We start from the raw sequence: 27601 nt of genomic DNA, 5'->3' as shown, positions 1-27601 counted from the left end.
GTCTTCTCAGACTCAGAGCCCACCCTAATTTTCATGGCCGTATTGCTGCTACTGTGACCGGCGTCAAGCTGTAACCTGGTAGCAAGTCCTGGCCACCAAGTAAAGTTTAGTGCAATTGATCTTTTGCTGTTGTCTCTGGCAGCATAATCTGGGTTGCATTTTCTGTGTGTATTGGTCATAATGCTTAGATTATGAAGACATCTCGAAGGCATGTCTTCAGCATGTCTGCAGAAACTTTTTTATTGTTTTCAGGGTTTGTAAAGATCTATCCTTTTTAGATTTCGTTGAAACGATTTTGTTGTTTTTAGAACATATTCTGTCTTTGTCTTGTGCACCATCTTGATGGTATTATGTTTGTAAATTTGATAAATCAGTAAAGTAATAAATGGAACATGGTGTGTTGGTTATTTGATACTGTGTGGTTTTTCTGTGGCTCATATCTAGTTGTCCTCATTTTAAGGTGGAGGAGCTAATGAAGAAAAAGCAGCTGGATATTGCTGACTTCAGCATCTATTGGGACACTGATAGTGTTTTAATGGGAGACTTGCCACCTGGGGAGCTGCAGGTAAAATCTTCTTCTTTCCCTTTGCCTGTGAGCATGAGAAATGCTTGCCTATTCAGAGGAATTAACTTGGTTATGATTTCCAGGAAGCAATGGATGAAAGCATGGAAAGCCGTGACCATAACTACATCATGGAGCCTGTGTGTACCTCTGCCCTTCTAAAGAGAAACTGTTCCAAGGAGCCCCTCAAATCGCGGAATACCCCACGGCTTGAGTTTGACATTCAGCTAGAGACGATACCTCTGAAACTTTCACAGGTAAAAGCTGCTTTAAGGAGGTTGCCCTGTAAGGCAAACATTTCCAGTTGTCGAAGCCAGACAGTAACGGCCTGCAGTGCTTGTTGGCAAAACCTACACAAATCAAGGCTGAATGTCATATCAAACAACTCATAGAAGAAGAATGCTAATGTACGTCTTTCATTTTAACACAGAGTACCAGCATACATATACCACTCAAGTGAATCACATACCATTTCTCCTGCATACAATGTTTTCATTCATGCACACGTTGCTTAACTTCCTTCTTTACTCCAGGCTTGTATAGAATTGTATAGAAAGGCCCTTGTTTGAATTCCGCCTTTTTCCATGAACTTGCTTGGCAGCTTAGGAGAGCCACAGTCTCTTAGACTTCACCACTGCCACTCCCAATTGGAGAATATGTAGGCTTGCTGCGGCCAGATTTCAGCCAGCCCTCTGGGTCTCCTTTTAACCATTAACTGCTCAGCTTTTAGGAAACCTCGGCTCTGACCTTGGTTTGTATTATTCTGCCCAGTTATGGCAGGTAAAGAACGTTGGAGAGCCTTTTCTTTTAAACCAGAGGGGGGGGGGTGTCAAAAGAAAGGGGAGAGTTGAGTGGAGTTATCAAGAATTGAACATTAGCTTCTGTTTCCATGGAAAATAGCTTTTTATGTACGTAAAGGTCTCTGTGGTGGTGTATGAGTCTGGTACCACCCATTCCTAGAAAGATGCCCTTGGAAGTTTCTTTACCGTGGGAATGCAGCTCTCAGGTTGAAAAAGATTTTCCACATCTGTTGTAAGGGTTACAACAAGGTATGTATAGAGAGTGCTTTGAATACTTGAAGCACTGGAAAAAAATATGATGATCTTCCATGCTGCACCTTTTCTACCAATAGTACATAGCCTTACATGCCTACATGCCACAAAAAATGCAAGTAGTCAGCAGCGAACCTAACAGGTCGGGAGGGCTTGCTTCAAACCACAAAGCTTGAGTCCTCACAGCCGATATCTACGGAGGTTTCAGAAATTGCTTCCTGTGTTTGCATCCCTTTTTTAAGCTTCTTTAATCTGAATTTGGGAATAAACTATCAAAGCCACTAACTATAAATGTGTTACTGCATTTGCATCTCTCTAGCCTTGCCATCTACCCTGGACAGTTACTTAAAGCCCATGTTGCCTTTTCGTTATATGTGTGGACAGTTTTTTAGGCAAAGCGGCAAAGTTCATTCTTGAGTTGGCATTTGTGTTCTGTTACAGAATGCATCCGTACTGATTGCCTAACCACTGTATGGTTATTTTATTTACACAGACACAATACCGACAAATAATGGACTTTTTGAAAGAGCTGGATCGAAAAGAGCGACAACTCAGATTCAGAAGATGGAAGCCGAGGGTCCCCGTAGCTGGAAAGTATGAGCTCTGTTTTCTTGGATCAAATAACCATACACGCAAGTCTCCCTTTCCTAATTAAATACTGTTCCCTAAACCTTCTGGTATACTTTTTGTTGTTGATGATGATGATAAGAATGCATGCTTGAGTTGCCATCTGCTTTTATGTTTAATTTTAAATAGGACTGAAGATTATGCTCATACACAGAAACTACAGTTTGGAGGAGTGTCATAGCTTGGCAAAGTGACAAATGGAGATAACAGTGCTAAGATGAAGAAGGGCTTTTGTTTGTTCGTGTGGTGTGCTTTCAGTACCACCACTTGTGCATAGTAATCCTGTGATCATGAGTTTGTATGACTGGTGAGCTCAGCGCATCATTTAGACAGAGCTGCCAATACTTTGTAAAGAGGTTGCCTATAATAATTTTCTTCTGATCACTGAAAAAGGCTGATTGGGATGAAATGTATCTGCTTGACAATTTTTGTTGTCATACTATTGGATTTCAATCAGATTTTGACAATAGAGAAGTAAATCTGTTATTGTATCATCATCCCCCCACTTTATCTTTTTGTTCATATTTATATATATTTTTATATTGGTCTAAAGCTGTACTTCACCTTCCTGTAATATTCAGAAGCATTCTATATTATCTTACCCAACTTAGTTTTTAAGTTTTGTCTTGTTGATTGGAGATAGTCTACCCCTTGTTGTTTTGACTTTTTAGTATAACCAGTCGATCCCTTCGGTCCACTATTGGTTTTAAAAATTTATCTTGCAGGCTGTAGGGTCTCTCCTACAGTGGTTAATGAAGATAGAATTGAACAAGTGGGGAGCCTGAAACGAAATACCAGCTAGAGTGTTCCCATTTAGACCTGCAGCCTGCCTCAAGCAAGAGCCTTGTAGTACCATTTGTAGTTCATCCTTTTCTTGCATCTTTCTGCAGCCTGAGGGATAACTGCTAACCATGAGTGTCCACTTGTTAGAATTTTAGTCTCATTTAAAATGTGTGTGTTGCTTTTCCTTTTTGACTTTTAATTACATTGCATGTAAAATACCTTGAGGCAGTGGGTTAGAAGGCAATGAATGAAAGAGTGATGATAATAATAATAACCAGAATTACATTCATTTGCAATGTTTCAGCTGCCGGGAGTGGTGGCTTTTTGCTCTGAATGCACACATTGCGGAGATCAGAGAGCAGAGGGAACGCTGTTCCTGGGATTTCGTGTTGCATCGGGCCCAAGATGCTGTATTGTACACAGATCTGTATTACAAGAAGTTGAAAGAAGTGGAGCTGTCTGATGAGGAGCAGGTATTGGGAAACAGCTGGGCTACGGTATCTTAGCCATCATTTTGAGATTATAGCTCCTCAACTGGCATGTATAATCACAATCCGTTGTAGACCTTTTGTGGCTTAAAATATATATACGTTGTTGCCTGTTGGAAACATTTTAGAGCTTACCTTTGTTCAGATTCAGCCATAGGCAAACTCTGGCCCTCCAGATGTTTGGGACTACAATTGGGACTACAATTGCCATCATCCCTGACCACTGGTCCTGTTAGCTAGGGATGATGGGAAATGTAGTCCAAACATCTGGAGAAGTAACATTTACAGAGACTCCAAGGAGTTCTTTATCACCTCCCTCCAGTGTCGGAGGCAGTAGGCCTCTGAGTGCCGTTTGAAACCAGGATTTGAAACCACCTTCAAATAATGGGTTCCGATCATTGTAACTATAGTTTCCCAGTTAGAATGTAATAGGTAACTATAGCAGAAATCTGGAAGTCTGGTACACTGAGGAGTTGAGGGGTGGTGTGCATGCATACAAGGCTCATGCAGCTTTCTCCTTAATAAACCGAGATGCCTTGCATCCAGACTGGACCATTTTCTTAACTTGGTGTTGTGATTTCAAAGCTTAATTCTCATAACTTCAGATTAAGTGGCTCCTTCAAGAAAAGAAATGGCTATCTGAATGAAGAGTTGAGTCTTTCAGCTTTCTGGATTATTTGCCAACATTTCCTTTTCTGCCTGCAGGAGGAGATAGAGCGCATTGAGGATGAACAGACATTTGAGGAGCTGAAAATCTTGCGCGAGATAGTGTACAATAGATTCTGCGAACTTGCTGAGGTTAGAGATTTTATGAGATGCAATATTTAGAAGCACCTTAGGGGGTTTGGAGCTGCTAATGATGCAAACAGAAAACCAACCCAACCTGGAAACGTCTGAGATCGGTGACTTTAAGCACGTGAAATAACATCAGAATTATTGATTTGATTTCATGCATTGTTTGAATCTCATTTATCCAGTATTCAGCGTGAGATACAAAGCAAAAAAAATAAATAAATCCCAAAATAAACACCCTGTTGCTAATGAAGTTTCTCCAGTACACTTTGGGCTGTGTTTGGTTTACTTCTTTGTCCCCTTAGATTTCCCCTCCCTGTATATCTTTTTTTAGTTCTTGCACAAATCTTGGAGCTCTCCCTAGCTATTCTGATCTCCTTTTTTGTTCTTTGGTAATACCAGTTTGGATCCCGTTTCTGTCGCCACTGGATCGTGCTGTGGGTTAGAGGGTGTGGTGGTAGCAGTATTCCAGCAAACACGTTGAGACAGAGCAGGGATAAAGCAGGTCAATCATGCACTCACTCCAGGCATGTAATAACAGTAAGAGAAAATAGTTCTGATTAGCAGCACCTTTTAAATTCCTCTTTTTTAAAAAAAGAATTATACCTTTCCTCATTTCAAGCAGAGCATCAAGGAGCCGCTGTCCGATTCCTCAGAGGAAACGATTGCAATCGAATCGGATACTAGCAGCAGTGGAATGCTTCGCTATCTTCAGTCCTGGTTTCCTGGGTGGGGAGGCTGGTACAGCGATTCTCAGGAAGCCCTGGAAACGGAATCTCTCGAAGGACTGCTTTCGGAAACATCTGAACAGTGGAGGCCGGACGATGTCGCTGGTATGGGAAAACTTACCCTGAAGCTCTAGATCAGTTGTGGGAAACTTGTGGCCCTCCAGTTGTTGTTGGACTACATTTCCCATCATCCCTTGCTCGTTGGCTATGGTGATGGGAGTCGGGAGTCCCAACAGGACCTGTGTGGCTGCAGGTTTTCCATCCTTGCTCTTGGTGAAGGTGCTGCCACACTGTACACAATAAGTGACCCCCCCCCACCAACAACAAACAAGACCCAGAACTTTATAAAAAAATGTGTGTTAAAATCACATAGTTGTGGTGTACTACATGGACAATACATATCCATGACGATTATGCTGGAAAACCAGTAAGAGCCTGCTTTGACTAGATGTAGTTGGGAGCTGTGTTGTTCCATTCTTGGGACTGGCAATAGAAAATGTGGATGGCTGTTCCGAAGACCAGGTTTTGATAAAGAGTCTAATTGGCACTCAAACCCTGTACTATTAATTCCATGCTGACCTCTGGTTTGGTGGTCTCATTGTTGGGCATGTACTATTTTTACTTTAAGATTACCCGACCAAGACTAGGCTCTTGCCAGTTTAAAACCTGTTCCACATCTGTTAAAATGATCTGCCTCTGGCAAAATATGAGTTGTCTTGGCATCCAGAAGGATCTGGGGGACTTTCCTGCTGATTCTGCAGGGTCTCTTCCATCCAGCCTTCTTAAATTCTGAGATAGGGGTCTGGGCCAAGTATGGATTTCTATTCAATGTTAAAACTAATTATTTTGTGCTCCTTTAAGTTTGTGCGGTAGTATTCATATTTTTTAAAGAAAACCTCAAAAACAACAACAGCACAATTAATGGCCAGAAGCTCTCACTCTGTAGTTAAGGTTGGGCGGATTTGCTTGCAAGTGCTTTGCATTTTCTAAAGTCTCTGCTGTTTCCTCTCCTTGTATTATTAGGTGCCGATGATTTTTTTGATCCAGCTGCGGACGTCTCCAACATAAACACCTTCACAAAGAGGGATCATGTTTTGGCAAAGTTAAATCTCCAACTGCAAGGTGGCTCTGTCACTTTGCTACATGCTGGGAAGAAGGGCCTGCAGGCCCATGAAAGAGCTTTCATGCAGCTTGAATTTTCAGGTATTGGTTGTGTGTGTGCACGTGCGAGAAGCCTCTTTCTGTTAAAATTATGAACTGGAATCTCCAGTGGTGCAGGGGATCCACTAGTGCAGTGTTAAACACTTCTAATGCAGGAAAACCTTCCAAGCAGTCTCTTCTGCTCTTGAACAGCACATGCCATCAGGAAGTAGTGGTATTGATGAGAATTGCAGTAACAGTGAGCTGCTCAAAATAGGCCAGGCCTAATATTACCAGGCAATAAGTAAATGGCAGTGGGATACAAGGACGAGGTGTGTTCTCTGCGCCAGCCATACATCAGTATCCCTGACAATCCTTTGGTAGCTTTAGACCTGCCCCCCAACACAGTTCTCTCAATTATATGTGGATGATTTTCTGTGCTCGGATGGGGCCCACAACGGAGCCAACCTAACATTTATTGGTGACAGCCCAGACACTGCCAGTTCTTTAATACGGCTCTTGCAACCAAACAGAATGTTCTGGTTGCATTCTCCTTGGGGCCGCAGTAGAAAAGGCCCTGTTCCTTATGTAGGCCAATGTGCCTTCACATAGGTTGGATTTGAAGCAGACTCTCACTTGCACTGCTGGGGAAAATCATATGGAACAGATATGATTGCAGCAGCAGCTGTAACAAACAAGATGTGTTAGCCCTTGCTGTCAAGGGGCATTTATCTTCCTTGTTTCTGTTTTTCAGCAGATCAGTGCCATGATTATTTTTTTTAGTCAACATGACACCGGCTTTTGTGTGCTTCTTTTTCTAGGAGTAACCATCTTAGCAGAATCTCTTCCTCGGAGGAATTCTTCCCTTTTCAAGGTTCAGCTTGGTAGCCTCTTCCTACGAGACTTAGCGACGGAAGGGACCATATTTCCTGTCCTTGTCTTCCCTAACCCCGTATGTTGAATTGTGCCAATAACATGATTTGTTGCAGAACTTGGAATTTAACATATATGTTACATTGTGTTCATAAAAGGGGTCGGGGGACAACCAGTTTTCTGCTAAAGTGAGTTGGGGGAGAGGATTATCCAGCTGTTGCGCTGCAGGCACATCTGCTAGAGCAGCTTTTGCCAGCCTGTTGCCCCCTAGTTCTTCTGAACTGCAACTCCCATGAGCCTCTGTCAGCATGGCCCCAAAATCAGGGTTGATAAGAGTTGATAGTCCAACAGTATCTGGAGGTCCACAGGTTAGTGACCCATACCTTAATGATTTGCCTTAAGCTTGAAAGATTGCAAAAAAAAAAAGGGGGGGGGGAACATTCTTTAAAAAAAGTATTTTCATTCTGACTTCTGTTTGTGAATTTGATCACACAATCTGAAAAGGATGTACTTGAATGTAAACTCCATTGGTTTCAATGGGACTTGCTTCCAAGTGGGTATGTGTTTAGGATTGCAGCTGTCATTATTAAAATTCCACAAGGCCATTAGTTGTACCAATAAGCCCAAGAAATGATAGAAATTACAACAGAATGTAGAACGTTTCGTTTTGAATAGGTTAAAAGACATAACACACAGGGTACAGTGTGGCGAGATCCAGTTTCGTGTAGCAGTGCGAGCATTGCACTTGCACCTGGGAGACCAGGGTTCAGATTTCCACTTGGCCATAAAGCTCTCACTAGGTGAACTTGGGCCAGTCACTGCTTCTCAGACTATTCTACCCCACAGGGTTGTTGTGGGGATTAAATGTGGAGGGGGGAGAGCTACATACTCCACCTTGAGCTCCTTGGAGGAAAAGGTGGGATATAAATACAATAAATAATAAACTATAATAATATCTTTCTTGTTCTCATCAGCAAAAAGAAGTCGGCTGTGTCTCTTCCATTGGTCTCCAGACGTCCTCTTCAGACACGAGTAATGAAAGCGCTGGTAACATTTCTCATTTTTGTAGCAAATCTATCGTTAACAACTGAAAATACACCTGAGCGCTGTGCGTGTCAGTGGCATCATTGCTGGTCTCTCTTGTGCTCTGTTTTGATTCAGCTGCTGATCCTGCTGTTCCAGTGTTTGAGATGCTGTATGAGAGAAACCCAGTTCGCAGCAATTTTGAGAGACGTCTGGAAGTCAGTACCCGACCTCTAAATATTATTTACAATCCACAAGCCATTAAGAAAGTAGCCGATTTCTTCTACAAGGGAAGGGTTCATACCTCAGGTTAACCTTTCTTGTTTTTTGCTAGAATAATTACATTTCTTTGTTTTCCTTTCCTTTCTTTTTCTTTTTTTCTTTCTTCATACTTAAGTACTGTCAAAGTAGCAATAAAGAATTTATTCCGTACAATGCATGTGCGCTAGTAAGAATTGAATGAGATTTCTTATATGTAAACTCTGGAACTCAATGCCCCAATATTGTGACGGCCATCAAGTTAGAATTTTTCTTACGTTACCTTGATGTGGTCATCATAAAGTATTCCTGAGCGGACTTGACTCCTGGATGATTTTCCAGATCAAGTGTCTGGGAGACTTTGAGCCCCCGGGGAGAGTAAGAGGCATAGAATAATAAGAGCATCTCAGTGCAAGAAATCAAGAGCTAGATTACCATCGGCAGATGGCTGTTCAGCTCTTACCTGCAGAGTTCCAGCAAGGGGTGAATTACTAATTACCCTCTTGGAGCTAAACCTGGGAGAGAAATAACTTTGTGAGCATAGGGTGTTTCTTGCCCATAAATGACATCTGCGGTGGCTTGTGAGTCCTCTGTGAGCATTGTTTTATCTTCATAAAGTCCGAATGGAATGTGTGACTGGCTTCTAACAATGACTTGGCGGGTGCGGGAAGAGGAAGTTTTCTCAATTACGGACATTTCCTGCATATAACATTTATTTTAGAATTAAGAAGCGACAACTCCCAAATTGTCAGTTACACTATTTGCCTAGTTAGAGAGATACACTCCTTATGCTCATAAAAGAGGGGAAATAGCCTTAACTTGGAAATCTCTCCCCCCCCTTTTTCCCCGCCTATGAAACTTATCTCCATTGATTGTTACTTTTTTCCTTTCTGTACCATTGAAAGCAAACTGTGGCATCCACCTCTGTCTGTCTCTTGGTGCAGGTTTCGGATGCCAGTCTGAGCTGGAGCTGAGAGTGGCTGCAGCTGCCAGGAGACAGTACAACAAGCTCAAAATGCAGACGAAAGCCGAAATCAGGCAAACCATCGACCGCTTGCTTGTGGGGGATTTCATTGTAAGGGGATTTCAAAGGATGGTGACTTGTCCTCTTTGCATCTATGTGTATCAGCACGAAAGTAGCTTAATGTAATGTCGGTCTCTGGATCAGAAGGGAGAGAGGACCAATGGACATGCACACACTTTGAAAAATTGAGTGTATAAAATGTGGTATATTAAGGGGGGAAATTTGCATGGATTTTTTATTTATTTTTTGCAAACTATGGTTGGCCTGGATTTTGGCTGGAATATGAATAGCAGAACCAGTGACAGAGCGCCTGGTTTGCATGCAGGAAAGGTTGCTAGGTAGGGCTCTCAATGTTCCTTGCCTGAATTCCTGGTGAGCAGCTGCCACTCACTGTGTAGATAAGGTGGCTTCCCATACAAGAGTTGGCTCAAATTATACCGATCTTGCATCAGTTACACTAGCTGACTGGATTATTTTTGGGTAAAATGTTGGTAAAGCCCTTAAAATTGCCTAGCATCAAGTTGGCTGAAGATTTGCTTATTCCTATACACTTAGTCAATACCTCTGATTTGCTCCAGAGAGCCGGTGATGGTTAGTGGATCCCAGGATGGGTTGTATTGAACTAAGTCCTACCTACTAAAATTAATGGGCCTAGATTAGTCATGTTCATTTATTTCAGTAAGTCTGCTCTGTGTAGGAATAGCATTGGCTATAACCCAGAGTCTTCTCGCTGGTGGCTACCTGGTTGTGCAAGTCTCTTACTAGGAAAATTGGACATGCTTCCTCTCTGGTTGTCTTCGGACATACTATGAAGATGTTTTTGTTACACAAGCATTAGCCACTCATTTTGTCTCTCTATACTGATTTGTCAGTGCTGTTTTTAATTTTTGTGTGCCTTGGAACTCCCTGAATAAACGTTCGGCAGGTACCTTCATTTTATATGTTTTAGATGCCTGTTAAAACCCTTTTCGCTTCAACCAGAAGAAAGTTAAATTTACTTGGTTTTAAATTTTGCTGATTTTAAACTATATGTTATTGGTAATTGTTTTACCCTGTTACGTACGCAACTTGGATAATATTCAGCTTCTTGAATAAATAAAATTCATAAAGTGCTCTTGCAGTTATTAGCTGTTCATTTCTACTGCTTTATTTTTATGATTGCAGTTATAAAAATGACAATAGCTAATAAAGCAAAAATGAAAACAGCAAAACCAAATGAACAGAGGCTTGCACATAATATGAATGCCATATGTTATAATGTTCCTTAGTAGTATTTGGGGCTAGCTGTTTTCTTGCAATCTTATTGGACCTATACATAATAAATAAACTTCTTTTTAAAATATTTTTTTCTTTTCAGGAAGAAAGCAAGCGCTGGACGGTGTGCCTTGATATTTCTGCTCCTCAGGTGATCTTCCCCGATGACTTTAAATTTGCTGATCCAGTTTTAGTAGTGATCGATTTGGGAAGAATGCTGCTTACCAACACACAAGGTACTGTTTACACTTTTAGTAGGGTGATGATGGTGGAGGAGCATGCCTGTTAATCTTGAAATCAGAAAATTGTTATTTTATTCAAAATGCTTTGAATAGGAAGAGAATCTGTGGGGTATCGCCAGTGCTAGTCCTTAAAAAAAAAAAAAAAACCTTTTGAAAAAACAGCTAAAACTGTGACTGACTATTCTGATTTAGAATGCAAGGAACCAGAATCCTGGAAGCATCAAGGAGTTCAGTTCCTATGCCAGTTTCTTTTCTAATTACACATATTTATGCCATGAATTCTGCTCATATTGACCCAGAGGAGATTCCAACATATACAGTCATACCTCGAGTTACAGACGCTTCAGGTTGCACATTTTCGGGTTGCGCACCACGCCAAACCTGGAAGTACAGGAACAGGTTACTTCTGGGTTTTGGTGCTCGCGCATGCACAGAAGGACCAAATCGCGACCTGCGCGTGTACAGACGTGGTGCTGCGGGTTGCAAACACTGTGGGTTGTGAATGTTCCTCCCTCACGGATCACGTTCGCAACCCGAGCGTCCACTGTAGTTAGCAGAGTAAAAGAAACTTAGCACATTGCAGGATTTCCAAAAAATAGACAAGAGGCAATTAATACTTCATCCAGGAGAGCTTCTCTGCTACTGAAGGCCAATGAGCATAATGGTCACAAATCCAATACATTCAGGATTGGCACTGTCCAGTTGCAGCAGACAGGCTTTGTTCATGGATAGACTTTGAGCATAAGATTGAGAAAGAGAGAATACCTGAATAAATTTCTCTCTCCTGTCTTCTCAATCTTCTAGAGGAGCACAAAAAGAGGAGCTCCGGTGGTCCATCTTCAGAGCTGAGTGACCTGAGCGACGATGAGTATAAAACACCTCTTGCAACCCCTCCAAGCAGCCCGCCTCCTGAAATTAATGTGGCTGGCGAGGACAAAACTCTCAAGTTCACGGGGGTAGAAATCAGTGAAGCGCAGTTGCAGGCGCACTTGATGAGCAAAAAAATGTATGAGACCTACAGCTTGTCATTCATGGATCTGCAGATCATGGTCGGCCGAGTGAAAGACAATTGGAAGCATGCCCAGGACAGTGATGTCGGCCCAACCCATGTGGTGGAGAAATTCAACGTCCACTTGCAGCTGGAACGCAGGTTGATCTACACCTCTGATCCCAAGTACCCGGGAGCCGTCTTGTCTGGGAATCTGCCTGATTTGAAAATACACATCAACGAGGATAAAATAATGGCTCTGAACAACTGCTTTGGAAGGCTGAGCACATCTGATACAGACATTGCGGGCACTTCGCAGATAGGCAAAGAGGTGACTTTTTCAGATCTGGACCAGCGTGGAAGTTTGCACAGCTCTGTGGTGAATTTAACACAGAGCGTGATGGTGGTAGAACAACACACTAAGGAAGTCCTTGTAGAATCGCAGCTGCTTTTAGCAGAGTTCCAAGTTAACTGTATGCAATTAGCCGTTGAAAGCAATGGCCGGTATATCTCCGTCCTCAAGGTTTTCGGCACGAATGCACATTTTGTGAAGAGGCCTTACGACGCAGAAGTTTCCCTCACAGTCCACGGCTTGCTGCTGGTTGACACTATGCAAACCTACGGTTCTGATTTTGACCTCTTGATGGCTTCTCACAAGAATCTCAGTTTCGATGTTCCAACAGGAAGCCTCCGGGACAGCAGAGCCCAGTCCCCTGTCGGTGGGCTCGATGAGGCTCGTGTAGCTGACAGGGTGCACTCGACCAAGAAATACGCTGTGGCGTCAAGTGATTTGCCTGGCACCTTCCCACAGGACGACGAATCCTTAATTAAGTTGGAATACCAGTTTGTGAGTGCAGAGTGCCCCTCCATGAACTTGGACAGCACTCTCCAAGTGATATCGGTCCAGATGAACAACCTGGATATCATTCTCAACCCGGAGACGATCGTTGAACTGATTGGCTTTCTCCAAAAGTCCTTCCCAAAGGAGAAAGACGATTCTAGTCCTCAGCCACTCATGACCGATGCAGAAAGGCATTTCAATGAGCAGGAAACTTTCCAGACCACCCACGCCCAGAGTACAGAGGTAGCAGTAGACATCCACTGGTTAAACATCCTTCTCCTTAGGACGGTTACGATGGTGAACGGAGAAAAACTTGGCCGGAAAATTGCAACGGCGAGCATTGGTGGAACCAAAGTGAACGTCTCCATGGGCAGCAGGCTGGACATAAATGGCTCGCTGGGTTGCCTGCATCTTATGGACCTGACTCTGGACAGCATGAAAAACCAGTATGTCGTAAGCATTGGGAATATGATGCGGTATGAAAACCTCACCCACGTCACGGGCTCCTTCAAGCCTACATTTCTCCAGTTCGACGATGCCAGTAGCCTTCCTGACGCCTTGAGCTTCACTTTCTCAGAGAAGTCGAAAGAGGAGTGCTCGCTCCAGCTCAGGATGGCCTCGCTGCATTACAACCACTCGGCTAAGTTCTTGAAAGAGATCACCTTGTCCATGGACGAGCTGGAGGAGAACTTCCGCAGCATGCTGAAGAGTGCAGCCACGAAAGTGACCACCGTCTTGGCCACGAAGACGGCAGAGTATAGTGAAATGGTGTCTCTGTTCGATACGACGCCTCGGTCCAGGGACCCCTTCAATTTGGAAAACAGCGAAGGGGAGGAGGTCTTTCCGGTGCGCTTCAAAACCGAAACGATCAAGCTTATTTTGAATGTGAACATTGAATCCCCGGTGGTATCCATACCCCGGAAGCCGGGCAGCCCAGAGCTGCTGGTGGGGCATTTAGGGCAAATATCGATCCAGAATTTTGTGGCCGGAGAGGACAGTCTGAGAAGTGATAGGCTTCAAGTTGAAATCAGAGATATTAAAATGTATTCTCTAAACAGCAGCCATTTAGCAGCCAAGAAAGAAGCCTCTTCTGAGATGCCAGATGCACTGCATCCTCCTTCAGGCATTGCTAGCAGCAGTGGAAGCAGCCAGGAAGATCCTCAGTTCACTCGGCACGATTTCTTTGAATCCTTACATAAAGGCCATGGTGAGTTAAACAAGGCTTGGGCTCGTTTGCTCCCACTTGTCAGAGCTACGGATTTGTTGGTAACCATGCAGTCAATCTAAGTCAGGGGTGGAGAACTTTGGGTCCAGGGACCACATGCAGATGTCTAGGCCTCTCTGTCTGGCACTTGGGACTCTTCATTGATCTTGCATCCAAGTCTCCTTGGGAGTTTTTGCCTAGCTTTAATGTGCCCTGATAATGCTTCTTGCTTGCCAGAATGGAGGGTAAAGTGAGGGGTGTGTGTATAAAAAGCTAGCCTACTGCACAAAGGTGAAATCTACATTTGATGCTCTGCTTACCATTGGCATGTGGCCCCTGGAAGGTTGCACAGAATGTGGCCCTCGGACTGGGAAAAAAAGGTTCCCCACCCTTGTATTAAGTAGTAATTGGTGTTTTCTTTCATCTATAGCAGTGTTTCCCAAACTTAGGTCTCCAGCTGTTTTTGGACTACAAATCCCATCAACTCTGACCACTGGGAGTTGTAGTCCAAAAACAACTGGAGACCCCAAGTTTGGGAAACACCGATCTATAGCTTCTTCCCATTTTGAAGTAATTTTAGACACAAAAGATCTCAACTGTTTACTGATTATTAACCGATTCGCACAGCTTAGCATGGCTTTGTATTTCTAGAGGATTCTGGAAAGAGAAGATAGTCAAAGGCAACCGACTTTGACTGTCATCTCTTCCCAGAAACCTCTGGAATTTCTCAGGGCTGTGGGCGAGCATGGTCTTCTGTTCGTACTGGGCTACAGTTAGTAGCAGGAGGAGAGACTTCTGCTTCTTCTTTTAAACTTTTGCAAACCTCAGCACGGACAAAAGCCCCAGTAATGAGAATTGTGCGCTGCCAAACATTGGAAAATTCAGGACATGCAAAAGGAAGTACTTCTTCACAGCACATACAGTGGTACCTCTGGTTATGAACGCTTCTGGTTACGCACGCTTCAGGTTCTGAGCTCCGCTAACCTGGAAGTAGTTGCTCCCGGTTGTGAACTTTGCCCTGGGATGCAAGAGGACGTCATGCGCTAGAGGCGCATGCGCAGTGGGAGGCACCTTTAGCGAAAGCGCGCTTCAGGATAAGAATGGTTTCAACTTAAGAACGGACCTCTGGAATGAATTAAGTTCGTAACCAGAGGTACCACTGTAGTTCAAGTGTAGTTAAAAGTGTGGAATTTGTTCCCACAAGACGTAGTGATGGACACAAATTTGGATGGCTTTAGAAGAGAATTAAACAATTTCATGGGGGATCAGGCTGTCAGTGACTGCTATCTGCGATGACTATATCCGTTGCTGGGAATTCCAGGTGGGGCGAGATCTCTCTTGTGCTCTGGTTCCACTTGTGGGATTCCCATAGACATCTGGTTGGCCACTGTGAGAACAGGGTGTTTGGACCAGATGGGCCTTTGGCCTGATCCAGCAGGGCTCTTCTTTGGTTCTTACCGAGTGGATTTGTAATCACTAATTTGCATAATGCAGGCTGTTACGGTTGTAGCCGGCAGCACCTTTTCAGCATGTGAGTTCGAGCAACAGAATTGGAATCAAGGTTTCCATCTTGGCTGGTAAAGCTGCTACCTATAGCCTGTAGTGTTTTTATCATGTTTTTACTATTCTGCTGGGAGCCGCCCAGGGTGGCTGGCGAAACCCAGCAAGGTAGGCGGGGTATAAATAATAAAATTATTATTATTATTATTATGGGTGACCCATCTCTGGTCTTTATCAGATCATAACGCATAATGTGACTGTTAATCCAGACCTTAATAACGTTGAACACACGTCTCCTTAACTGCAGCGTTTCATATTTTGAATAATGCTACTATCCAGTTCAAACTGGAGAAGATTCCAGTAGAGAGCGATGCAGAGTTGGCCTTCTCCATGAACGATGATGTTGAAATTTCAAGCCTTATGCGGATCGAGGGGAAATTTGTCAACCCTCTACGGGTAGAGTACACTTCTGTTTCTAATTTTGGGTAGTGGTCCTCCTGATAGAGATGACTTTGATGCCATTGGTTGGTTGGTACTTCCAGGATTCTCAGTGGTACATATGCTGCATTTATTATTATTATTATTATTATTATTTATTGATTATATTTATATACCACCCTTCATCCAAAGATCTCAGGGTGGTTCACAAGATAAAAAATACAGGATGAAAGCACAAAATAAATAGTTAAAACAAATCAAAACAATACCCCCCAACACATTTAAAATGCTGTAGAGTGGTCCCTGTGTGATAACCTTTAACTCCTCCGTCTATTTTGTTGTAATTCACAAAGTGGCCTCTCTCTATGGGGCAGTTTCAAGCGCCTGCAATAAAAGTATGGTCTTGCACACTGTCCTCTAGCTGATTTTGTAGCATGGAGTTTAGTGTGAATAATAATTTAACAAGGGCTGTTTGGAAGAAACTCCCCTTATGCATTTACAGAATGATACTGCTTCCAGGCTAATGTACCTGCTGGCCACAATTCTTCACTGACGGTACTTCCACCATCCTGCAGGTGTAGAGAGCTCTTTCTCACTAATGCATAGGCCTGGGACTGGCAGCCGTAGTTAGGCTCTTCTTCTCCTGGTCCAGGAGCCCATCGCTGCTGGGCTAATGCCTCCAAGTTGCCTAGTTAGGAAACTCTTCAAGTAGTTTACATACATTCCACTGCCAGGAAACTACAGTTTTGTTTCCTGTCTAGCCTAGGCCAGAAGTCCTTCTCTCTCCTGCCTATCTAGAAACAATTTGGCAACAGCAGAAGAGCTGTGGAAGAAAATAGAGGTGGCGGGAAAGATTAGTTTAAAGCTAAGGAAAGATTAGTTTAAAGGTAAGAGAAGAGATTTTTTTTCTCAATAGGCAAGAGACAAAAGGACTTCTGATCTAGGCTACACAGGAAACTAAGCTGAGGTTTCCTGCAAGAGAGGCGGAAGAGGAGCACATGCAGCTTTCTTGACGAGTTTTCTGTCTTGATAAGTTGGAAACATTAGTCCAGCAGTAATTGGGTCCCTTTATCCAGCAGAGGATGGTAAGTTCCAGTGAACCACCTTTGCCCCACCTTGTGTTCACTGAAGAAGCCCTATTCTCATGCCAGAAGAAGCATGATACATGTGGTTGAAAGTATCACCAGACTTCTTGAAACTCAGTTTCCAAAGTTTTTTAAAATGCACATCTTTTCCCTTAAAGGTGGTGCTGGCAAAACATGTGTATGAGCAAGTCTTGCAAACTCTTGACAACTTAGTTTGCAATGAAGATTTGACCAAGCCACCATCCAGCTTTCCATCCTCCCCGTATCCCAGCTCTAGCTCCCCATCAGTATCGCTCCGCAGCATGAGCACCGACTTTTCCACTGACAGGAAGGAAAACGGGCTCTTCAGTCACTCCAGCTTTTCTGCGTCTTCAAACAAATTTGTGCCTGTCAAGGAAGTGGCACAGTCCTTTACTCAAATACAAGCCACCTTTCACATTTCAGAGCTCCAGGTTCAGCTGAGTGGTGACCTTACGCTTGGGGCACAAGGCCTGGTTAGCTTGAAATTTCAGGATTTTGATGTTGAGTTTGCCAAGGACCACCCTCATACCTTATCCATTCAGATTGCCTTACGTTCTCTGCTGATGGAGGATCTTCTGGAGAAGAATCCAGACTCTCTGTATAAGAACCTCATGGTGTCGCGCGGAGCACCCAAACCATCCAGTTTAGCACACAAGGAGTACCTTTCCCAGTCTTGTCCGTCCGTGTCTAATGTGGAATATCCAGACATGCCCCGTTCCCTCCCTTCTCATATGGAGGAAGCTCCTAATGTCTTCCAGCTGTATCAGCGGCCCACCTGCGTCTCCCACAGAAGGCACAAAGAAGATGCAGACTCGGGCTATCCGTTAACACCGCCCCCTTCTCCCACCGCCGAAAGGACAGCTACACCTTGCGGGAAGAGCGACTTTGACGATTCCTTGGTCCACATCAACATGTTGCTGGTGGACAAGAAGCACCCGGAGTTCTCTACTAGTTATGGCAGAATCAACCGTATTGTGGATGTTGACTTTAACTGTTTGGATGTTTTGATAACTCTGCAAACTTGGGTGGTGATACTGGACTTCTTTGGGATTGGCTCCACTGCCGAGAATCACAGCTTGAAGTCACAGCCTGAAGATGTGCAGCATACCATTAAATCAGAGGCAAATGTATTGTCAGCCTCGGAAGGCCAGGACTCTCTAAATACCAAACTGGATCTGAAGGTACGAGAGGGGCAGGGGGTCCTGTTTGTCTTCATAAATTATGTCTTCATGCAGTGATTACTTGCCAGGTTGTCCCTTTGGCAAGTAGGACTCCCAGTAGACTCTTCTGGGTTGCCACTTTGGAGAAGAGAAACTGGGTTGTATCCAATGCTAATCATACTCAGAGTAGACCTATTGACGTTTAGGGACATGGCCAAGAGGCACTTCCATTTCATTGGCTCTACTACTCTTGAGTAGAGCTTTGTTGGATTCAAACCAGGAGCTTCACTTCTCTAAACAGCAGAATAAATGAAAGAAAAGTGGCTTTCTTCCAAGCTCTGCACTTGTCAGATATCTTGTGACAGAGGCAGAGTCTTCTGTTAAGCCAGTGCATCATGTGGTTTGCTCTTGCATAGCTGATTTTTAAAAAGAAATAAAACAGCTGGTGCCATGGATGGGTAGGAGATGGGTTCAGACTGTGGCACGAGGGGTCATTCACTCTTTGTTCCACTTTTGGTCCTGAATGGAATCATCACATTTTCTGCCTGCTATTTGCAATGGCCTCCCCTTGCCAACTGAAGACTTTACAGGGCATAATTCAGGACTGTGACAGAAGCAAAGGGTTGAAGCACTCCTCATTCCATCTCATTGTGCTTTTCATGTTGGCTGTTTATTACAAGGATAACTGCATGTCATGCCTGGTTTGACCCTCACTTGCACAGAAGCTTGGAGAAGAGAAGAAAATTCTGCTGGCTCTTCTGTTCTCCAAACTTGTATGCAGGTGGGAATACTTTGCGTCTCTTCCAAGTCAAGCATGAAGGTAGGCTTGTGTTGACTACAAACCAGTAAGGCAAATCAATATGTGTCTAAGTTTGTATTTGTTTTTTGAGTAGGCATTCAGATGTATTTCAAAACATAATTCTGATTGTTCAGATGACAAAAGTTCTGAAGGAGAGTTGGAGACATGAAGGTTGGCTTGATTCAGACATCGTGCCAAACCATTGTTAAAGGAGATTTATCCTTTGCTGTGTCATTTTGCAAACTGTGACTTATAATTAGCTCTCAGTCCAGAATCAGAAACTGGTTTGACGTGGCTTTGTAAACCATGGTTTGTTTATGATTTGGTTCAGTGTTTTAATACTGACAAGCCATTGTTGTAGCTGTCCCCCTGTTTCTGGAGACCACTGAACCTGGACCTGTGAGCTGGATATTTGGGGAAGTGCCATAGCTCTGTGGCAGAACATCTGCTATGCATGCAAAAGAAAGGAATCTCTAGAATCTCCAGGTAGGGGTGAGAAAATGTCCCCAGTCTGAATTCTTGGAGAGCTGCTGCCAGACAGTGTAAACCAATGGTCATAGATGAACCAATGGTCATTATAAGGCAGTTTCCTATGTTCCTATGTTCCTCTGGTTGCCAAGCAATTGGAAGTTGAAAGCAAAGAAACAACTGTAATCCATGGTTTGCCTGACTTTAAAACAAACAAACAAACACCCAAATCATAGTTTGTATTCTGAACTGTGGTTGATACAATCGATAGCCAGGGTAGTGTTTGAATTTAGCCTTCTTGTCAAAGTAACTCTTAGACCCAGTAAGTAGCCAGCTATATGGTAAGGCAAATTCCACTGGATGTGCCTCTTACCTGTATTGCTAGCTCCTGTTGCCTTCTAGATGTCTTGAATCTCTGTCTCATAAAGATGACCTTTAAAATGTGCCTTGAGGAATAATATTCAGGAGGAAGGCTTGTAGCACTTGGATGGAAAAGGTCATATATCTGAGCATGTTTCCAGTCTCATCCTTTCTGCTTTATTAGGTGCATTCCCTCTCCTTAGTTCTGAATAAGACGACCAATGAACTTGCTAAAGCGAATGTATCTAAACTGGCCACTCATGTGGAAATGATTGGTGAGTGTGAGTTGCCTACATTTCTTGTGGGGTGGGGGTTTGATTATAGAAACGAGAGTTGTGTTTCGGGATGATTTTCACACTTGGGAATCACTGCCGGCCTTGCTCCCTTGTCCCACATACGTCCCTTTTGGACTTGCTAAATACCCAGTTTGCCAAGCAGAAAACCGGAGGAAGGGAACATGCAGCTGAATTTGGTGATGAGACTCAGATCTCCAAATTCATGGCTTTTTGACATCTGGCAAAGAGCAAATATGTCCCAGTTTGCATGTAATGTTAAACCATAGTTCATTTAGTTAAGCACAAGCAGAAACTAAGGTGTGTGACCTTCCTGGAGTGGCAAAGCGAGAGTCTTGCTAAGAAGGCACTTCAGAGCAGCATGTAAACTACAGCTAAAAATGACCTGCTGGCTGATAAATTTTGCTCTGAGCTGCTGGTGAACGTTGGGCATTCTATTAGCAAGAAAATCCTTCGGTCTTGCTTTGGTTGTTTATGTGGTACATAATTGAAGAAGGGCATTACGAAAGCAAAGACAACGTCAGCTATTATTAGTTTGGTATGGTAGATTCACCTATCGGGGCTTTACTAGTTTTGAAAACCCAGCCCTCCTCCTTCTCTTCCGTTATATATCTTTTCAAAGAAGAGGCTTTTCTTTTTCTTTCTTTGGCTTCCTCAAAATCCTGATCCCTTCCCCTATTGTGGGGTGCTGAGCAGGAGGGAGTTGAGAGTTACAGCTTGATTATTGCTGTCAGCCAGAGAGAGCACCTTGAAACTTATACCTTCAATTTCTCATAACCCATGTCTGGTCTCGCCTCCCTGGCCCCTTTTACTGGCTTTAAATTAGCTGGCAGTGAATGCTCACTCAGTTGGTGTCTGAACCATCTTCTGTTCTTGTAGAAGGAGATCTGGCCCTTCAAGGGAGCCTTGGAAGCCTATCCCTCAGTGATCTCACCTCGCACGGAGAGTTGTACAGGGAACGTTTCACTACCAGCGGCGAAGAGGCACTCATCTTTCAGATCTACAAGTAGGTGGTGGAGACGTTGCTGTTTGGATAGGCTGCTTCAGCATGATCAGTAGGATTCCACTTATGCTTCAAAACCAGGTGTGGGGAGCCTTTGGCCCTCCAGGTGTTGCCCCATGAAGCACGGCCAGTGTGCAGGGATGATGGGAGTTGTAGAGCCCTAAGGCTTACCACACCTGTTTCAGACCAGACCAAAACAAACTAAAATACATTAGATTTATGTGTGGTGTTTATAGAGGTTCCCCCTGAGAGTGACAGTATTCCCAAGCCTGGGCAAAGATCTCAGAGCGGTTCTTCACCTGTAGTCTGGTCCATCCTTCCATGTGAGCACTCCACCACTTCATTCCAACCTCATTCCTCAGGAGCGATGGCACTGGAAGCCAACATTAGCCTTGTCATTTGCAAGTTTCTGCCACCCTGCTCCCTGAGGTCCTCTGCAGAGACCTGGTGCATATCCTGGTAATATCTGATCCTGTGGCTTTGTCCAGGCTTGGGAATGCCCTCTCCTGGGAAATCCCTTCAACTCCCGCAAGGGTGAAGACATTTGTTGTTCAGGCCTGCCTCTGACATCTTCATTTTCAGCGCCTGCCAGTTTTGCTTGTTTCCCTAGCTGTTACTTGGTTCACATCAGGTTGTGTCTGTGCGTTTCATTTTTGTTTAGTTTTTTATATTTTACTTGGAACCCAAAACGTTGCGAGCTGCTTTGGGCACCTCATGTTTAAACATCTTCAAATGCACTCACTGCTGGCAATTGCATCTTTTCAAGAGCATAGCATCAAGGAGAGTCCCTGCCTTCTACAATGTGCTTTATGATCAGGCTTCCTTCAGAATTATCATAGCTCAGTTGGATAGAGTGTGACGCTGATAGCGCCCAGGTTGCAAGTTCGATCCCCATATGGGACAGCTGCATATTCCTGCATTGCAGCGGGTTGGACTAGATGATCCTCAGGGTCGCTTCTGTGGGAATGTTGAGGATAATAGGAAAGGATATATTGGATAAGTATTATCCGTCCTTCACTCACACTAGTAAGTGATGTAGCAGAGCAGATTCCCCTCAATATAGCTGGAAGCTAGTTTGCAGATTTGTTTGAATCTCTTAGTTAAATTTATTTCCTGGTGTCCCCTTTAATCCCTCTTAAAGACACAAGAGTCTTTCTGAGTAAAGTAACAAAAAGTTTGCTCACATTTCAGTTCACAATTCGATCCCTGAAAGGCAGACTTGTGAGTTCATTTCATAGGGAGACTGAACTCATGTGCTGCTGGCTGAGAGCCAGCAGACAGCAAAATTACATTAATATAACAAAATGGCTGCAGGAGAGCAGCAACAAGGCAGCAAGAATCAAGACTGAGACTGAGAAAATGGCAGCATGACTTGGCTCTTTTATGGAGTCAGCCAGAGCCAAGCCCATCTCCCAGGTCACATGCAGGGGAAGGATGCTCCAGACCAGTGTAACAGGAAGTTACACTGACTGGATGTCCCCCTGCCTGTGCCCACTCTAGGGAAATGAAGAATGCTGCATTTGACTGTACCAATGGATTACATCCCATAGCTTCCAACCCCACAATTCTATGATTAGAAGCACAGGGGTACAGCAGAATTTTCCTGTTGCTGTACTGAGCCTCAGGGTTGCTCAGAGAGCTTTGGAACTTGGCGTTGCTTTCTGAGCACCTGAGGTTTAGAACAGTAGGAACAAATTTCCATGTTCTCAGCTGTCAGGGAGGGACCCATCCCCTGAAATTCTGCTGGGTGTTGAGCTCAGTGTAACACCAGAATATCTTGTTTCCTGCTCTAGAAGGGAGGGGTAGAGAACAAATTTCACGGTGAGCCAAGATACGTTGGTCTGTTTGACTCCCGCTCATAATGAGGAAGAAGAGCAAAGTATTCAGCCAATAAAACATAATGGTAGCTGGTTACGAAGATGTCATCTGGTGTAGCCAGGTGACCACGGTACACCTGAGCACTTTTGCGTGGAGCACACTGAATGTCTCATTTCCCACCAGGTATGGCCGGCCCGATCCCTTGCTGCAGAGAGGCTGTGATATGCGCGTCAGCCTACAAATGGCATCGGTGCAGTATGTCCACACTCAGCGCTTTCAAGCCGAAGTGGTGTCTTTCATTCAGCATTTCACTCAGCTGCAGGATGTCTTGGGGCGGCAGAGAGCAGCAATCCAGGGACAGACGGTATGCTTTATAGCCTTCCTTTCAGCTTGCAGGAGATGCCTTCCTTCTGAAACACGAGGACCCTCCAAGGGTTACCGGAGGCTTCTCCGCAATTTGAGAGGCCTCTTTGCGATAGCCCTTCTGTTTTTCCTGCCCTGGGCAGCCAAGGATTAGAAGGCACAGTTCTTTTATCATAATGGCATACATCATAATGGTGCCCCTACGAAAGTAGCTTGTGGAATTTCAGAAGATTGAGTTTGAACGTCCACAACATTTTCCATGCAAGCAGAACTAGAAATCAGGGCAGTCTACAGCAATACATAGCGAGCCGACGCATTACTTTGTCATCTGTTCCCCAAACAAACACACTGATTTGAGAGCTAGACCTATAAACAATGAGCTCTCCCTCTTTCTGCCATTGCATTTTCCGTGGGGGGGGGGGATGTGTGTGTATAATAATAATAATTTATTATTTATACCCCGCCCATCTGGCTGGGCTTCCCCAGCCACTCTGAGCGGCTTCCAAAAAAATATTAAAATACTGTAATACATCAAACATTAAAAGCTTCCCTAAACGTGTGTGTGTGTGTGTGTGTGTATATATATATATTTGCAAACACATAGTATCCATTAAAAATAAATAAATTTAAAAATCCAAATCCCCAAATCACCCCAGTTTTGAGTGCTTTGGAGATATTCCGCTTCAGCTCAGATGGGGCCAGAGTATTTCAGAAGTAAGGGGTCTATGCTTTTGAAAAATAGGGGATCTGTGGTACTTAGCTAATTGGGAACCACTGGCATAGACAATGCAGAGTAAATGGACCAATGGTCTGAGCTGATCTAAGGCAGCTTCCTGTGTTTAGAAACTTGTGGGGAACTTCGTGTCAAACTAAATTTTGTGTAATTTTTTTAGTATTTTAATAGTGATATTCCCCAAGGTGTAGAATTCAGGCAGACTTGGAAGGTCTGGCATTTTGGCCATGAGAATTTTGGGTGAGATTAACTGAAACCAGTAGCAGGTTTTCAGCATTGCAGTAGTAGCGAAAAATCATCACTTGATTTTTTGTAAAATCACTCTTCTGTACTTTTTGGGGGAGAGGCATAGCATACCCATGACATTAACAGGGCATCTTTTGAGACAACCTCTCTCTTCCCTAAGGTACGAGATCAGGCCCAGCGAGCCACCAGAGTTCTTCTGGACATCGAAGCTGGCGCTCCTGTCCTCCTCATTCCTGAAAGCTCCAGATCCAACCATCTTATTGTAGCCAATCTTGGGAAACTGAAAGTCAAGAACCGGTTCCTTTTTGCAGGTACCCCTGGTACCTTTTCGCTAAAAGATAAGGTAAGACTAATGTACTTGCCTTCACTGTTCTGTACATTGGAGTCAAGCTCAGGAGACAGTAAAAATGCATTTGTTTTGAAATATTTCTGTCCCCTTTTCCTTTCCCCCCCGAGGACTCAATTTTGCAAGGCGGAGTCTACAAGGATCGTATTCTATGTGAGGTATCTCCAAGCATCCTTCCTTGCAGAGAGGGTGCTGGGTGTTTGTGCTAAGAACCCATGTGGAATTCAGCTACCATGCACATTTCATTCAAAACACGGTATCCATATTTCTGAAAATACTACCACTGCTGCTGTAATAATTGACACAATTACTGCTGCAGTAATTAGTTGCAGAATTCCATAAGGGTTGGTTTTAGCTTGCGGTGTTCTTTTGCTGTGCCTTTTCAAAGTGCTCTTCAGAAGTGCCTCACCTTATTTGCAGGTGTCAGTGGAAAGTGGGTGCCAGCTTGTGGTGTAATTCAATGTTCACAGGCATAATACATCTCCATCTGTGTCCCCCATCACCCATTTTGCCTAGAGTCAGGAGGAGTTGTGCAGCCATCCTTGCTTCTGGGCAGCATACAGCAGAGACGGGTGTCATAGGGTGACAACTGATAGGAAGTGTTTGTGGAGTGGGCAGAGGGTATCTTCAGCTGCAGCTGCTTTTCAGGAAGAAAATGCACTTCCAGTAAGGGTCTGCATTGATGGAGTGAGAATTGCTCCTTGTATATGGAATATTTCGTTTGTCATGACATAGCTCAGCTTTTGCTGGCCCGGTTCCTTTCTGACTAAAACTCCCACCAGAACTTGCTAGTACAGCTGTGCTGGCTGGGGATGTAGGGAGCTGTAGCCCCAAACAGTGGAGGCTGGTTCTTTATGACAAATGGGGCACTGCCCCACCAACCTCAGCTTGCTCCCACCTGCCAGCCCTTCTTACATAGCATCTAGTTCAATGCCTGCCAGCTTCCTCCTCCTTGCTCTCACTTTTGCCCTTGTGGAACTCGACAGGGAGGAGGATAGGTAGAATAGTAGACTTAGGAAATTTGGCCCGTCATCGACTCTGCCTTCACCTACTGTTAGCTGTCCCCCCTCGAGGGAGAGCATCAATGAGACTGTCGGTCCAGTTCTCTCCAATGGACATCAGCTATCACTGGTCCAAAACACCTGAAGAGCACCAGGTTATCTGTTCAGGCCCAACTAGTAGTTAGAGAAATAAACAACAAGGACATTTCCTTTTATGGATGTATTTTTTTTTTAAAAAAAACTTGTGGCCCATTGCTTCTCTCAGTGAATTTCCCTAACTTTGGACCGCCCCCATTTTTAGCAGGATTCCGTTCAGTTTTCTTCCCCACTGGGAACCCCAAAACACAGCATGAAGAAAACAGCAAGCACTGATGAGTCCAAGACGGCATCATGTTCCTCTGAAGGGTTGTTCATGAAACTGTCCTCTTCTGGACCAAATCTGAGTCGGCTAAAAGGTGACCCAGGAGCAAGTGCTTTGGCTAAGCCACCAAAGATGACCACTTTGCCAGTCCCGGACAGTCCTGGTAAGTTGGAGAGAGCTGGACCAACAGACTCATTGATCTTCTTCTCCTGTTCATTTTGTGTTGGTTCTATTCAGATTGGCTACCACTGATGTGGTAAGTTATCCAACAGTCAGGGTGGTCTGGCAGGCCCAGACAGAGGGGGGGCCATATAGGCCACTTGGCCCGGGCCTCCGATTCCAAAGGGGGCTTCGGTCAGCATATTCACAATCGACAGAGAAGTTTTAATTATAAGTTAATTATAATTAATAGTCAAATTTGTCTACTTAAAAATAGATTTTTAAATACATTATTGAACTATTAAAAATTGTATAATACATTTTAACCCAGTTATCCCCAGGGTAAAAAAGGGGGGGGCACATTATCTCCCTGGCCCGGGCCTCTGCCTGGCTCTGCAAGGCCCTGGGTCTGGGTATGTACCCTGCTCAATGTAGATTTTGAAAGGTGTTTTTGTGGAGCTGTATTTTTGATAGCAAACCCTCCCACCATGGTGCTTAAGTGTGTAACCGAAGACGGTTAACTCCAAATGGTAAGCATCCTCCACTTGGAGATGGCTTTGAACCGGCTCTTATGATGTAGAACGATGCTCTGCAGCAAAGAGCACTTTTTGCAGAGCTGGGCAGGGGAAAGTAAAATATTTTGGGTTGATCTCTTGCAGAGGAACAAATGTGCCTGCTGGACTGCATTGTGGTTGACCTGCAGGACATGGATATTTTTGCTGCTGAAAGGTACTCAAGAGAATATTCGAAAGCTACGGAAGATGCGAGTGCTGATCTGGTCTTCCCATCCTTCATTGTCAGGCAGACAAGGGGGAGCCTCTTGACTGAACCCTTCAGGCTGAAGTTGCAAGTAGAAAGAAACCTGGACAAGTGAGTTATGTGACTCCGTGATTCCACATTCACTGGGGTGCCTCCCCTCCTGAGTTTGGAAGATTTCAGCTTTATGTGGCAATGTGTCAGTTTTTCATATATACTTGTGAAGTTTTTAAGATCGCTTCTCAACCGTTTTCATTAAGTTAGTGTTGGAGAACAGCTTCACGATGCCGAGACATTGTGATGACTCGTGTGCGTTTTTCTTTTGTAGGGAGATAAGCCACGCGGTGCCTGATATATCTGTTCATGGCATCTTGTCGTCGGTGCATTGTTCCCTGGATCTGAGTAAATATAAACTAATTCGTGGACTCTTGGAAAATAATCTTGGGGAGCCGATAGAAGAATTCATGCGGCCTTATGACTTACAGGACCCAAGAATACATGTGAGAGGGGTGCACTTTTGCAGTTGAAAAATCTGTCCTGAAATATTTGCATTGTGTTAAGATATAATATAGGCCAGGGGTGGGGAACCTCAGGCTCTCTGGCCCAAATGTGGCCCTCTCAGCCACACCCCTTCACTGGCTCTGCTCCACAACCTCCTTGAATGCTTTTGCCTGGCTGGAATATGTCTATGGACTCTGGCAATGCCTCTTGCTTCCTTGGACAGAGGATGGAGAGGGACATATGAATAAGCGTAAAAACTAACCTACGGTACAAAGGTAAAAATCACGTTTACACTTATCGTTTCACCTGCT

At 44.1% G+C, this 27601-nt stretch overlaps 1 protein-coding gene across 12 annotated transcripts in view; it reads left to right on the top strand.

The window, feature by feature from the left end:
* Positions 1-27601, top strand: part of VPS13D (vacuolar protein sorting 13 homolog D) — a 118534-nt gene that overhangs the window by 12323 nt on the left and 78610 nt on the right. For 5 of the 12 annotated variants that reach the window (XM_081015942.1, XM_081015938.1, XM_081015937.1 and 2 more), the window contains 23 exons: positions 461-565; positions 649-819; positions 2108-2208; positions 3329-3497; positions 4218-4310; positions 4927-5137; positions 6056-6235; positions 6994-7124; positions 8020-8092; positions 8207-8377; positions 9271-9401; positions 10708-10840; positions 11651-13882; positions 15687-15835; positions 17061-18104; positions 19895-19985; positions 20883-21009; positions 23008-23188; positions 24327-24509; positions 24623-24670; positions 25818-26037; positions 26693-26903; positions 27118-27289. In XM_081015942.1, the coding sequence (XP_080872068.1) occupies positions 461-565; positions 649-819; positions 2108-2208; positions 3329-3497; positions 4218-4310; positions 4927-5137; positions 6056-6235; positions 6994-7124; positions 8020-8092; positions 8207-8377; positions 9271-9401; positions 10708-10840; positions 11651-13882; positions 15687-15835; positions 17061-18104; positions 19895-19985; positions 20883-21009; positions 23008-23188; positions 24327-24509; positions 24623-24670; positions 25818-26037; positions 26693-26903; positions 27118-27289 (6327 nt within the window). Of the gene's footprint in view, positions 1-460; positions 566-648; positions 820-2107; positions 2209-3328; positions 3498-4217; positions 4311-4926; positions 5138-6055; positions 6236-6993; positions 7125-8019; positions 8093-8206; positions 8378-9270; positions 9402-10707; positions 10841-11650; positions 13883-15686; positions 15836-17060; positions 18105-19894; positions 19986-20882; positions 21010-23007; positions 23189-24326; positions 24510-24622; positions 24671-25814; positions 26038-26692; positions 26904-27117; positions 27290-27601 lie in introns of all 12 variants that reach the window. The other 7 variants (XM_081015939.1, XM_081015946.1, XM_081015943.1 and 4 more) reach the window with 6 other exon arrangements.

The sequence above is a fragment of the Podarcis pityusensis genome, assembly GCF_964106645.2.
Source record: "Podarcis pityusensis genome assembly, chromosome: 8".
Lineage (NCBI taxonomy): Eukaryota > Metazoa > Chordata > Lepidosauria > Squamata > Lacertidae > Podarcis > Podarcis pityusensis.
This window is presented reverse-complemented; position numbering and strand designations above follow the sequence as displayed.